The sequence below is a fragment of the Gobio gobio genome, assembly GCF_949357685.1.
Source record: "Gobio gobio genome assembly, chromosome: 6".
In the NCBI taxonomy this organism is placed as follows: Eukaryota; Metazoa; Chordata; class Actinopteri; order Cypriniformes; family Gobionidae; genus Gobio; species Gobio gobio.
The window spans coordinates 25578130-25593536 of record NC_137102.1 but is presented as its reverse complement, the minus strand read 5'-3'; the positions used below and the strand labels follow the sequence as shown (position 1 = coordinate 25593536).

Genomic DNA, 15407 nt, shown 5'->3' with positions numbered 1-15407 from the left:
AAGAACATGTGACACAAACCAACCTTAGCTTCGTTGATGGCGCGTTCAGGTAGGGTGATACGGGGGAAGGAGTACATGGCTCCCTGCACAGGGTTACAGCTGATGCCTGGCACTGTATTCAGAATCTCCTCGGTCAGTTTGGCTTTTTCAGCCAAGGCACTCAGAACAGCTGTTCGCTCCTACAAAACACAGAGGAAGAGGAATGAAAAACTGGATTATCTATCTATCTATCTATCTATCTATCTATCTATCTATCTATCTATCTATCTATCTATCTATCTATCTATCTATCTATCTATCTATCTATCTATCTATCTATCTATCTATCTATCTATCTATCTATCTATCTATCTATCTATCTATCTATCTATCCTAACACACAATTCATGTGCATACATACGTTTTACGCAATAAAATCTCCTGTACGAATAATCCAATTATTTATCCAATTATCCACTTATCAGTGAATGAGACCCAATGTCTTGGAAATAACTTTTCCAATAACCAGAGTTGTACATCAGCAAGTTAGTTTGTCTACTGGAAAGAGGAAGGCACCTTCATGAACGTCTGGTAAGAGGGTTCTCCGGGCTGAGGGCAGTTGACCACCAGGTCCATGAGGGCTTGTCCGGGCGCAGGTGGGCACAAGCGCACTGACACCAGTTTAGAGAGCTGAGCCTTAACCTCTGGGTCCATGTTGATGACCTCCATGTATCCCCCTCGAAAACCACATCTGAAAGTGTGTGTTTATTTATGCATGTTAGAAAATAAAGTACATTATATGGAACTATGTATAAACTATATAACACATGTAATTCTACATTGTTATTGGATTGTTTTCTGTGCACAAAATAAATTTTTGAGCATATTGTTTCATACATTGATTCTTGTGTAAATGCAAGGGGTGTAACGGGACACAGAAGTCACAGTTCGGTACGTACCTAGGTTTTGAGGTCACGGTTTGATACCAGTTTGGTACAATAGGAAAAATGGTCACACTATAGTTTAGGATCCAGTTCTTACTATTAACTATGACTTTTGCCTCAATAAACCTAACTAATTTTTGATTATTAATTCAATTCAATTCAAATTTATTTGTATAGCGCTTTTCACAATACACATTGTTATTAGTTAGTAAGGTAGTTGATAAATCTAGGGATTGGGTAGGATTAAGAGATGTAGAATAAGGTCATTCAGAATAAGGCAGCCTCCTTTAGTGTGTTAAGCCTTGCGCAGTAAACAGAATGCACTATTGCATAGCTCAAATTTTTTGCAGGGCTGATAACAAAAGGTATTTGGTCACAATCAGCAACAAAACTGAAAAGCATCTTGGGCCCTATCTTGCACCCAGCGCAATTGACTTTGTACACCGACGCATGTGTCATTCCTATTTTGCACCCGCGCAAAGCGCGCTTTTCCCTCCACAGAAGCACGTCGCTAAACTAGTGAATGAACTTGCGCTACCTGGGCGGTTCAGCGCAAAAAAGGAGGCGTGTTCCGGCGCAAACAATCCCTGGTGCTATTTTGCTGTTCCATTAAACAATTGCGCCACTGACCAGAAAAAACCTAGTCTAAAGTCAGTGGCGCGTTGCGCGTTGTTCATTATGCTATTTTAAGGGCGCATGCTTGACCATAATGTATAGCGTGCACAACGCGCATACACTTTGCTCATGTAATCTACACAGATGCAACAGTTATTTTTGCAAATCATAAATTGTTACACTAAAAAAATATTAACACATGAGATGACGGAAATCATTGTGGTGTGCCACGAAGATGTGAAAAAATAGGCATAAATCTAGCTTACAAATGATTCAGGCTAATTGTAATAATTAAGGATAATAAATAAATAGGACCTGTTTGCCCAATAGTGGCAAGACATATATGTATATAAGGACATCTGACAAATTGGTTTGTCCGTCAAGAACCAGGAAAAAAAATCGACTGAAAAACTGAAAAAACTGAAAGACTGAAAAAAAAAGACTGTGAAATCACCTTTACCATAATGTACAACATTACAACTTCACTTCTCTGCCTTTCACTGCTCTTACAAGCACATCAGTCTCCTCGGCTGTGAACCGCTCCTGGCGTGCGCCTGGTAAATACGCCATAATAATAGCAATCCATAATGGAACTTGCGCACCTGCTTTTAAAGGGAATGTTGGATGACGCTCGGATTGGTTTATTCACGTTACGCCCAAACCACACCTATGAATAATGAAGCTACTTCCGACCAACCCATTTTAGATTTGCGCCGGGCGCAAGAGCCATTTATCCCGCCGGGAAAATAGCAACAGCGCCGAGACCCGCCCACAAAGTTACTTGCGCTTCACGCTTTGACACTAGCGTTTCAGATCGTTAAAATAGGGCCCCTTGTGTTATAAAAGTACAAAATAAATTGAATGATGAAAAATAAAACCTGTGCATTAGAATTGTTACAATTTATGGAAGCTTGTTGACTTTATGACTCGTAATTCTGACCTTATAACTCGCAATTCTGACTTTATAACATGCAATTCTGACTTTATAACATGCAATTCTGACTTTATATCAAGCAATTCTGACTTTATAACTCGCAATTCTGACTTTATAACTCGCAATTCTGACTTTATAACTCGCAAGTCTGACTTTATATCTTGCAATTCTGACTTTATAACTAGCAATTCTGACTTTATGCCATGCAATTCTGACTTTATATCAAGCAATTCTGATTTTATAACTTGCAATTCTGACTTTATAACATGCAATTCTGACTTTATATCAAGCAATTCTGACTTTATAACTCGCAATTCTGACTTAATAACTCGCAATTCTGACTTAATATCTTGCTATTCTGACTTTATAACTCGCAATTCTGACTTTATAACATGCAATTCTGACTTTATATCTTGAAATTCTGACTTTATAACTCACAATTGTGACTTTATTTCACGCAACTCTGACTTTATAACTCGCAATTCTGACTTTATAACATGCAATTCTGACTTTATATCTTGAAATTCTGACTTTGTAACTCGCAATTGTGACTTTATTTCACGCAACTCTGACTTTATAACTCGCAATTCTGCCTTTATAACTCGCAATTCTGACTTTATATCATGCAATTCTGACTTTATATCTTGCAATTCTGACTTTATAACTCGCAATTCTGCCTTTATAACTCGCAATTCTGACTTTATATCATGCAATTCTGACTTTATATCTTGCAATTCTGACTTTATAACTCGCAATTCTGCCTTTATAACTCACAATTCTGACTTTATATCATGCAATTCTGACTTTATATCTTGCAATTCTGACTTTATAACTCGCAATTCTGACTTTTTAACAATCAATTCTGACTTTATATCAAGCAATTCTGACTTTATAACTCGCAATTCTGACTTTATATCAAGCCATTCTGACTTTATAACTCGCAATTCTGACTTTATATCAAGCAATTCTGACTTTATAACTCGCAATTCTGACTTTATATCAAGCAATTCTGACTTTATATTAAGCAATTCTGACTTTATGACTCGCAATTCTGACTTTATAACTCGCAATTCTGACTTTATATCACGCAATTCTGACTTTATAACTCGCAATTCTGACTTTATATCACACAACCTGACTTTATAACTTGCAATTCTGACTTTATATCACGCAATTCTGACTTTATAACTCGCAATTCTGTCTGACAGTTGTTAGTCTTCTAGTAGTTGTGCAAAGTGAGATCTGAATCACCGAATCTTGCAGAGACGGAAAGTGTGAGCAGGAGCAACTTTTGGTAAGTGTTCTGATTAATTATTTTGTAATTTTGCATAGTATTTATTTATTTTAATAAATTGCCTCGTACATAGACAGCAAAAGATTGGCTGCAAGCTTCTCCTCCTGTCTATACGGTAATTCCTCTACTGTGCGACGGTTGTCGCGTGGTTATGATGCAATCGTTAGCCTATTTTTACAAAAACGGCTTCTACGGGGCGATAGTGTAAGATACAAGAAAATGGAGCCTTTTATACATTTGCCATGTTTCTTTAGAAATAAACAATGGACAAATGGAGTCTTTAAACGCCTCAGATGTAAAGTTATTCGCTGTCAAAGTGACGCCAAAATGAATGGGAGTCAATGGAATGCTAACAGCAGGTGATGACTTGGTTAGCAATGGCTGCCCCTATGGAAGGTACGCTTTCCTGTGCTGCGTTCCACTCCAGTTTTAGACACGCACTTGCGAACTTCCCTAAGCACTTCCCCTCGGGGGAATCCCCGCCGCCATTTTGAAGTGTGTTCCACTTCGTGACGAGGGAAGTTTATATGGACAGACCCTTGCTCCCTCGATTTTGACCAAGGGAGCGAGTCTACTTCATATGTATACTTCAGGTAGCTTCATATACCACAATGCAACACGGTTGTGACGTCACCCCATATCGTGTTTAATTTACCCCACCACAAACAACTCCATGATATTTTTAATATTTTTAAAAACATTTAAAACAACCCAAATACACCTATATACATATAGAATGCTGCATTAAACAATTTTGTAAAGTGATCAAGTGCTTAGGACGTTCCAGTTCAGTCCATTGCAAAGGTTCCGCCAGTAGTGGGCACTCATCCAACGTAAGCAATGACGCACATCCGAGTGAACGAGACGGAGGGAAGTTAACGAGTGAAGGGCGTAATAAAAATGAACTGGAATGCAGCATGGGTGCTGGATTACCCCCTTGAGTCATTCGCACATGCACTGTTCTTCTTCTGCTCTTTTCTTGTTGTGGTGGTTAGCAAACAGCGTTGCAATACTGCGCGCCCCCTTCTGGATTGGAGTGTAGATTGCCTGTGACTGACTGTATTCGTCGTCTGACTGTTTGCACCAAACCGTGACAGTTTGGAACGAATAAATGTACCATTACACCTTTAGTAAATACATTTCAATAAGGAAAACACTCAAAATAGTATATCATATATTGAATATGGCAATGTGAATGTATTTGGTCTTGGCTGACAAGATCTTTCTGTGCTGCTGCTGATGATTATTGCAGCTGCTGCTGAAAAAATTATGGACTTGCTACTGCTAATAGATACACAGACACTCTGCTGTGAGCATGTAAGATCTGCTGCTGCATAAATAGACATACATAAATCCAGTAGCAGATCTAGGCAGGTGAAGTGGGGGAGGTGGAGGGTTTCAGAGGAACTCTGATGCAGGACTAGCCTACAGCAAACAATGAACCAGTCTATTTAAATGTTGAGCAAGCAATCTCATTGGCTGCAGGATCAGCAGAGGCCAATCAACTTGTGCCATGCAGTTATGATGTCCTATCAGCCTGCGCCATCTAGAGTTTCATGACTGAACTAGATATGTATACAACTGAGCCAGGTCCATACCAATGAAGTGTGTTTCTCTATGAAATGATAAGCCTGACTGATGTGTACTCACTCTCCCATGTAGCACTTAGAGGTGGAGTGGAATGATACCAGCTCTATTTTTCTTGAATACTCTGGACCCATCTCGAACAGCACTTTCTTGAAGGAGTGAAACTCGCAGCCCTCTGCATATACATTGTCCTGATACACCTAAGAAACAGACGCATGGTAAAAGAAATGTTCAGTGCTGAGCAAGTTGGGAGAGAAATGTATGCCTTTAACCCTTGTATGAAAGTGTGCACTTCTATGCCTGTAGATGCTGATATGATGGGAATACAGATTTATAGTATGATATAATATGGTGTAAACACCATATGACCCCCAGTATTAACTCACCTCATCAGCCAATAGGAAGAGGTTTTCTTTGGCTGCAAATCGAATTACATCTTCTATACATTGTCTACTTTGTACCTGACCTATATAAAAAAAGAATAGGCCGATCAATTAATCAGTTATAAGAAAAGCTGAGAAGAAAAAAATGGCAGGTTTAATTAAATAATTTTTAAAAATACAATCTTGAAAAACATTATTTATACCACGCTTTGGTTGATTACACGGTCCAAAAGTTTGGAGTCTGTAAAGTTTTTGAAAAAAAGTATCTTATACTCACCAAGGCCGTATTTGAACAATAGTGAAAACAATACATATTGTAAAATAATATCACAATTTAAAATAACTGTTTTCTATGTAAATATATTTTAATATGTAATTTATTCCTGTGATTAAGCTTAATTTTCAGCATCATTACTCCAGTCTTCAGTGTCACATGATCCTTCAGAAATCATTCTAATATGATGATTTGATGATCTAGAAACATTTCTGACTATATTTTCAGCATATTATAAATGTTGAAAACATTTTTTGTGGAAACCATGATACATTTATTTTCAGGATTCTTTGATGAATATTAATGTTCAAAAGAACAGCATTTATTTGAAAAATATACTGTTACTTTGATCAATTTAATGCATCCTTGATGAATAAACGTATTACATTCTTTAAAAAAAGATTTAAAAAAGCTTATTGACCCCAATATTTTGAATGCTGTATAAATATACTATATTATAATTCTTATTTAACACACATAACATCTGTTTTAATAGCTAGTTATTATTAATGTATACTTAATAATTATTAACTTCACTGAATTACAGATGATCAATTTTAATTTGTTCTTAATGCAATTACCAGTGGGGTTGCCGGGGTTGATGATGCACAGTACACGGGGGTTGCAATGCTCTCTGGCTGCCTGTAGAGAGCGGTGTAGCTCACTAATGTCTAGACTCCAGCACTTCTCCTCATTCAAGTAGTAATTCACCTGAACGGCACCCAGCTCTGCAATAGATGCAGAGTACAGAGGGTACTGAGGAATAGAGATCATGACCCCCGTCCGTGTGCGACCCTCCCCAGCAGTCAACAACTTCAATATGGTCTGAAAGACAACAAGACAAAGACAATGAGACCATTAGAGAAAAAACTAGATTTCCTCAATAAAATGTAAGTGGTGTAAGATTCTAGGGGGAGGAAGGTGGTTGTTGGGGCCTTGTCATGTGGTTTCTAGATGTCATGTGTTTCTAGGCTGTTTACAAGTCCAAGTAAAAAGAGGCACCAAAAAGTCCCAATTGATATGCTGGCCCCTCTAAGGCTATTGGATTTAAAAAAAATTAAATCTTTAGTCTGACACTGCTATAAAAGCTTATTTCCGCTACGTAATAGAAGATAAAAAAGGTAGTTGCGACTTTTTATTTCTCAATTCAGACTTTTTTCTGATCTTACAATCGTGAGAAAAAAAAGTCAGAATTGGAAGTTATAAACTCGCAATTGCAAGACAAATGTCAGAATTGTATATATATATATATATATATATATATCTCACAAATCCTTTTTTTTTGTTGCAATTCTGGGTTGATGTTGACTCACACTTCTGACATTTTTCTTGCAATTGCGAGTTTATAATTTCTAATTCAGATTTTTTTTTTTTTCAATTCCAAATGATATCTCACAATTTGGAAAAATAAAAGTTTATAAAAATACTTTTTTCTCGTAATTGCGCATTTATATCTCACAATCTTGAGGAAAAAAGTCAGAATTGCAAGTTACAAACTTTGTTTTTGCGAGAAATAAAGTCAACTCAATTGCAAGAAAAATGTCAGAATTGTGAGTATAAAATAAAATAAATTACTTATACAAGAACAGGTTTTGAAAGACCAAAAACCTGAGGGGTCACCGTGATTTTGCAAAGTAAACAATCAAAGACACTGGATCAACATATTTTACATTTAACATTCCTGTCCGAAAACAGTCCTAACCCTATCCCTATCCCTACCCCTAAAACTAACACTATCCATAACTTATCCCTAAAATCAGAGGGGAATAATAGGTGATGATAACACTGATGTAGAAGCACCTAACCCTGGTTGTAAGCCTAAACTTGTCCTTCAAATCTGATTGGTTGATTGGAATGTTTTTCCCGGATCATCACAGATATTGATCCAGGAACTTGTTGACGCCAAGTAAACAAGCTAAGTCTACAAAGAACTGTGTTTGCATTTGCCTGACGTACCACAATGCCGTCACTGGCTCCTGTCGTGAGGTAGATGTTGTCAGGATCAGACGGAATACCGCCGTCACGGCGCTGTATGTAGTTCGCAACATCATGCCTTACACAGTCAATTCCCTGACTGGTTGTGTACGCACCTGACGAACAAGAGGAGGGGCAGAGCAAAGGGAGGTGTGAATATGGATAGAATTTCATATTACAGAGCCTTAAAACCTCAGATGCCTTTTGGACAGTGACTAACATAAACACTTTAATCAGTAACATCCCTGAGTATATTGATGCTAGTTCAGCCGTTAACAATTAGTAGAGTTTAGTTTATAACTGTATGTGGGATATTAATTTAAAATGTACATATACTGCATGGATAAGTGGTCATCATTTCTTTCTTACTTTTGTAGAACACAAAATATGATATAACAATTTAAGAGAAAATAAAATATAATTATCTTAATGAAAGTCAATGGGGTGCAAAAACACTGGAGCCCACTGGCTTTCATTGTATGAACAAGTAAAAACATCAATAAAAATCATCTGAAATTTCATGTCAACTCCCATTATACACAAATCACATACCGATGCTATTCCCTCCACATGATTGCAAAATACGCCTCGCTCGGTTTTTGGCATCCTCTGGAAACTTGTTGTCATCAAGTAGTTGTGGATATGTACACAGTGCCATCACCTAGAAAAACAATTCAGCTATGAGGCCATAAAAACATCTAGAAACAAACTAAGCACAATTAACACAATTAAATATTTTGGCTGTGTGCAAATTGGTCCATCTAAACTGTTGACTTTGGTTAATGCACGGAACAGCTGAAAGTGCAGTGGACCTATAAATGACTAGAGTAGATCATTCATTGAGACTCTTAGTCAGCAAAAGGAGAAGAGTCAGCTACCTGGCGAAAGAAGGTGATTGGCCGTTGCCCCATAGCGTGAGCATCGCCGATATTGGCTTTAATGACCTCTTCAAAAGGCTTCTTGACCCCCTGTTATGGAGTAAAATATATCAAACAAAATTTAAGAAAGCAAACAATGATATATAGCATCGATGTTATCAGTCATGAATAGAGTTAAGGTTGAACATTTGACAACATTGTAGATCAGGGTTATTCAAATCTTACCCTGGAGGTCCAATGCGCTGCAGAGTTTAGCTCCAACCCTGATCAAACTCACCTACCTGTGATTTTCTAATGAACCTGAAGACATTGATTAGCATGTTCAGGTGTGTTTGATTAGGGTTGGAGCTAAACTCTGCAGTGCATTGGACCTCCAGGGCAAGATTTGAATAACCCTGTTGTAGATGATTACAGTGAAAAACTAGGCATTGTGTACAATAAACGACTTAGAGGTCACACAATACCTTTCACACAATATTTTTTAAGTTGTACTCAACACAACAAACACACACAGAAACATGCACCTAGTTGCATTACCAGTGAAAACAATGTGTTCTAAAAGAAAAAAATCAAACATGTTTGCAATTCTCTGACCAATCAGAGCGGAGTAGACCAAACTCTTCTGATAAGAGTTTTCAGACTCTGAGAAATGAGGTGATGTGCAATAAGAAATTTAAAATGTTTTTTTTTTTTTCTTTGATGCATGTAAATCTATTGTAGGAGACCTCCAAAACAAAATTAGGAGCCTTTAAAATAGCATAATGGGGCACTTTAACTGGATTTTTACATTTTCTAAAGACATTTTGAGTTTGACGTTTAAAACGTATTGCTATCCAGCAAAGAGAACGTTATGGCAGGGTTCTCTTAAAGTTATGTACAACAGTTCTTCCAGTAAGGTTAACAGAATGTTCAACGTTCAAACAACGTTCTTTAACAATGTTCTCAAAACATTAGCACAAAAGCATTATCCATACGTTCATGAAATGTTTTTTTTCTGAAACGTTTTAGTTGGACATTAGTCTCACATTTACTTGTTTCAAAATGTTCAGAGAACATTCAAAAGTGACAACCCCATAATGTTTGCAAAATGGAATGTTCACTTAATGTTTGCATAAGACAGACATTTAAAAAAAAAACATTTATAAAACTGGATGTTTCAACTGTTCAGAAAATTTTTGAAATAACATGTTCATAGCTTAATGGGAACATTAGCAAATGTTCTTAGAATATATTTTTGTTAGCTGGGTGTGATGCTAGGTTTGGGGAATTGCCAAGGCGTTGCTAAGGTGTTCTGAGTGGTTGCCAGGGAATTCAGGGTGGTTGCTAAGTGGTTGGTAGGGTGTTCTGGGTAGCCAAGTCAAAATTGCCCACCCACGAGTCTCTTTGATATGGCCTAGGTGTGAGTTGATATTAATATGCATGATGAAAGCTCTACCTGATTGGTCAGTGGTCAGCAAGCTCAATATGGGATGGGCTTTAGGCAAAGGGACTAATTAGACAGCAGCTTTCCCCTATCATCCCCTATATTTCAGACAATTTCAACCCGGGTCTCTTATTCAGGTTTTTATCATTGACCAGCAAAAATATTTAAATCTGATTGCTTTTAAATTTTAGTTTTGTGACAAAACCTTTATTCAAACCTTACTTTGTCTGGCCAGCACAGGGTTAAAATGCTGCAGTGCTTTACATGCCTTATCTGGCGAACAAACATGCTGCCAGGGTCAGTAGTACTGCTGATGGCAGGGGTTCACCCAGTCCCCTTCTGTGTCCATTCTTTCTGTTTACTCATTTCAAAAGCACTTTAACAGAGTGTGCAGCTGAAGCCTCACAAACAACCTCCCTATCACTCTCACTGCATGCTGATTGCAACACATAAACACCTTGTTATTCCAAATATGTTGTCCTCTACGGAGTTAGATAATAAAACATGTTTTTTTACTGTCATCTGAATGTCAACAAAAATATTGCCTGCTCAAGGAAATGATAAAAGAAATCAATGATCAAAGATGGAGTGAGAGTCTATACAAACATTGAATGTGAATGTGTGGGAGGCAGACAGAAATGAGACCTCTTCAATAGCTCAATTGTTGCTCCTGAACAGCAAAGAGACTAAATGGATAGCAAATTCAGACTCAACCCCATATGTGCCTCCTGCAGAGTTTCAGGAGAAATCCCTGTTATATTTCAAACTGCGCTCATATTTTTTCAAGATATCAGTGTCTGTGATAATAGTCTTTTCATCATCCAATTCTTCCAAAACCAAATGATCTGAGCTTTGCTATGCACTTTGTATAAATTTTCTCATTTGTATATCTATTTTGATTTCTTTAGAAGAAAATTCTGGGATACAGCTGATGCTTAAATTAAACTTTATTAAGTCTCCTGAGCAAATTTAGTGCGTTAACACGTTAAAAATATTTAACGCAATTAACGCAGCATCCCTTTTTCGACCATCCTTTGGCTAGCGTTACATTATATGATCTCGCTCTGATTCATGAAAATGCTTTTAAACCATTCAAGCGCAACAAGACAAACGAGAACGCACTGTCTGTGAATATCCTGACACACACACACACACACACACACCCACACACACGATGCACAGAAAGATACGCGCCAGTATCGTGCACACAGACAGAATCGAGATCTCTTTCAAGCTTGAACAAACAATAACATGCAAAATTATGCCAAAATGCCAGTTTTGTCGAGTATTCTTATAAGAGCAGGCTTAAATGAGTTAAATAACGTCTCAAATGAATGTAAAGAGTGAGAAAATGAGATGCGCGTGACATCGTTTCAGATCCGCGTCAGGTTTGGCAGCGGCAGATCTTAAAGTGGCAGCAGCCTAATAAACCAGACGCTGTGATGTCTGTCATTAAATGTTAATCAAAGAACAAATATAACAGAGAAAATTTTAGCTTTAATAAGGAATAATCTATATTTAATTTATTTATGCAGTTATGAAAGGTGTTTGATAACTTCTGTATTTGTCTAACAGGTAAGAAGGCCAGAGGCAAACATGACATTTATTATAATGGGTTTATGTGAAGATTGCATTAAAGGGGTCATGAACTTGCTTTTTAAAAAAAAATGTATACTGTTGTCTGAGGTCAACTTATTGCGTTTGCGTGGTTTTTACATTCAAAAACATCATAATGAATAAGTAATAGGCTATTTTCTGCCCTGGATTTGAGGCTCTCTCAAGACACACTCAGTTTTGATGGGCGTGCCGCACTGAAGACTTGGAAGTAAAAGCCCACGGCTAGGATTGGATAAGATTTGCATATTTAATGAGCTTCCTTTTTACAGACTGTGATGACGCGTTTTAACGGTCATCAATATAGTAAATCCTGCAATGTTTTTTGTATTTTTATGTATGTACATTTATAACACTAATACTTTGTATTAAAAACAAGTTACCGCTGCTGTGAGGGTGTTTCTAATACAGCGTCTATGGGAGTGATGGTAAAAATTTACATATTTCTCTCTTTTGACTGCTGCTATCAATCTCACTATTTTTTCCCTCTTTTTGAAAGTTGTGAAATCACTATTGTGCCGTTTTTCTTTAGCTATTTAAGCAAATGGGGACACAAAAAAAAACATTTAATGCATTCTCTCATTCACAACTGTAACAGTTAACCCAACTATGACGACTTCCGCTCTGTGAAACCCGGAAATGTGAAAAGGGTCTATTATACCAATTCATTAATAATTAGAGTATTAGTAAACTGTTAGGTTTGGGTCAGATTTAAAAATCTTGCAATCAGTTGTTTAAGACACAAGCAGCCAGCAAAGGGAGTAAAGAGCTGACAGTCTAGGATGAGTCAGCATTTCTGCACCTGCATTCTCAACTCTCTGTAAGTGTTTGATAGAGCTCTTTCATAAGTTAGCTAAAACACTACTGCAGTTGTCAAGTATATAGGTAACAAATGTGTGAATACATTAATTTCGTCAGTGTCGGCTGTTCTACAAACGGTAATAATTTATGTGTTGTGAAAATCATGATATTTTATGTCAGCGTTGCAACATTTTAATTGGAAGTGTTAAAAAACCAGCTCATAAAAATGTTGTTATATGAAAGTGCGCTAATGCAGCCAGAACAGGTACTTACATGACCAGCAGGAATGTGTAATGAAGCCAGTCCACCAGGATTGCCCTGAATCCGATCTCATAACATGTTATGAACTGAGAGTCAGACTTCTAGATGTCAAGCCATGAACTCATAAACGATTGAGAGTTGGATGCAAATTATGTACTTTAAAATATAATAACAAAAGGACAAGATGCTAGTGATAGATTTTGTATGTAAATCTTCTAGGCCAGTTCCTGTTTGTAAAATGAGCACCATTTGTCTTTAATGGCCCTTGGAGCCCATGAGTGATTGGATTAGCATCTATGCATTTGAATGTCACTGTTATGCTGATTGGATCAGTATCGATGGGTGTGGGAGGTCCTAACAGTTTCCCTTTGTCTGAAGCCCTTTGTCTTCCCTGTATAAAGTTCTGTCTCAGAACACAGAACGTTGGGTTAAGATTGTTGAAGGGCGGCATGATAACATCGATGCTGAAAGACTGCTACACTACAAACCTTCAATAAATTCTTCTCCCCACAAGAACTCTGGTCAAGCTTACTTATTTTATGTATTGGAGAAATCTAATACATTGGCGAGCCACCCAAACGACTGCTCGGCCAAATATACCAAAATCTAACAATTTGGCGAGCCAGCCAGGAGAGACTGACAAGAAGAGAACTCACCAGCTGCAACAAGAAACTGATTCCAGATTGAAACTTCAAGCACAAAGATCTGCTTTCCAGACTGCATCTTGTGGAATCCAGAGTGAAACATCCAGCTGAACAAAGATTTCCAGACTGAATCTTTCTCAAATATCCTAATTTGGTGAGTGAAACTTATCAGCTCTCTAAAAGAACCACTTCTGAAAAGAATAAATAAGTAGACCAGTAAAGATTTGTAGTGTAGTCACAATACTGTGTATTGTTGAGACTTTTAAGCTTGGGCCTTTTTCATGAGTCTGTAGGAACCCATTAAATGATTTAGTTCTGAGGAGCTATTGTGGTGAGTTCGAGTCCCATCTCAATAAGAATCATTTAAGAAGCGGTTGAGTCCGTTCTCATGTGATTGTAGGAGCTATTGAAATAAAGTATAAGTTTAGTCCTTTCTCTGGAAGTCTGTAGGAATTGTTAAAGAAACAATTGAGTCCGTTCATCAGAGAGATTGTAGAAGCAGAGGCTTAGCCCTTTCACTTTGATGTCTGTAGGAATTGTTAAAGAAACACATTGAGTCCGTTCGTCCAGAGACTGTAGAAACTGTATGAGGCTTAGTCCTTTCACTTTGATGTCTGTAGGAATTGTTAAAGAAACAATTGAGTCCGTTTATCAGAGAGATTGTAGGAGCTATTGTGGTGGGTTCGAGTCCCATTTCTGTGTTTTCCTCTGCGCTGCCAGGGAAGAGTTGTTTTAGGTAAGATTAGCATACAGGCAAATCTTTGTGTTTGTCCTTTGTTTTTTTTTGTTTTGTGTTTGCCTCTTCATAGAGAAGGTTAGCTTCACGTGCTAATAAATGGTTTGCCTCTGTTTTAGGCAGGGAAGATTAACATTTAGTTAATATTCGTGTTGTCCTCTGTTTTGCTAAAAAAGTTAACAATAGTTGATCTGTGTAAACAAGGCTGTTGATCAGAGAAGTCAGTGTTTGTGAGTGTGTGGTAACAGAACAAAGAGTAGCTAGAGTAGCTTCTTTGTGCTTCTCCGTGCTAGAGTAGCTTCTTTGACTAAGAAATTGAACCTCAACAAAGCTGCAGAGAAAACTGATGTAAATGAAGTTAGTCAGCCTGATAACATTTATCCTGATTTACAAGCTTTCTTTGAAACAGACGTAGCCATTCAACCAGTATCTGATGTGCCATTTGATTCAGTGAAACTATGTGGCGCTAAGAGAACATCTCAGAGATTTGAGGAAATTGAAAATATTTCTCAACCTGCTTACTCATGTGTCACACTGCAAAGTTGTTCCACCACCAACAGGGATAGGATAGGACGGACACATGGACCAGTGAGGAGCCCAGGAAAGAACCGAATGCAACAGGCATCGGGGGCCAATCCTTGGGTGAAGATTTCCCTCATAGGCATTCCCACAATAGTCCATCCTTACCTCACTGTTCTTTAGGTGTCGCAGGAATTAAGAAATAGGGAAAGAAGGAATAACAATAGCAGACTCAGATTGAACAGATGAGACAACCCTAATGTTTGCTGTCTTTTAGAACGAATACTGCTCTGTTGTCTTTTGTTCTCTTTTTTAATCTGTGCAGATACCACTTGACGGTTATCCTGAGCTCAAATATCCTAATTTGGGGACACATCTGCTGTACTGCCATGGCCGAGTCTACACAAATCAAAGATAATGACCAGACAAAAAGGCCAACCACAGAAAAGCATGGAACAGAACCCCCAAATGTAACCATTGCTGAAATGAAAGACAACCTGTTTGAATATTTGGACAAAAGGCTGGGACTGAGGAAGTGCCATGATGA

General features: G+C 37.7%; 1 protein-coding gene across 4 annotated transcripts in view; it reads right to left on the bottom strand.

The window, feature by feature from the left end:
* Window positions 1–15407, bottom strand: part of gpt (glutamic--pyruvic transaminase) — a 37194-nt gene that overhangs the window by 6268 nt on the left and 15519 nt on the right. For all 4 annotated transcript variants that reach the window (XM_079820182.1, XM_079820183.1, XM_079820184.1 and 1 more), the window contains 8 exons: window positions 8863–8952; window positions 8537–8645; window positions 7967–8100; window positions 6592–6835; window positions 5740–5819; window positions 5417–5553; window positions 556–730; window positions 24–179 (listed from right to left, as the gene is read on the bottom strand). In XM_079820182.1, coding sequence (XP_079676308.1) covers window positions 24–179; window positions 556–730; window positions 5417–5553; window positions 5740–5819; window positions 6592–6835; window positions 7967–8100; window positions 8537–8645; window positions 8863–8952 — 1125 coding nt within the window. The remainder of the gene's footprint in view (window positions 1–23; window positions 180–555; window positions 731–5416; window positions 5554–5739; window positions 5820–6591; window positions 6836–7966; window positions 8101–8536; window positions 8646–8862; window positions 8953–15407) is intronic.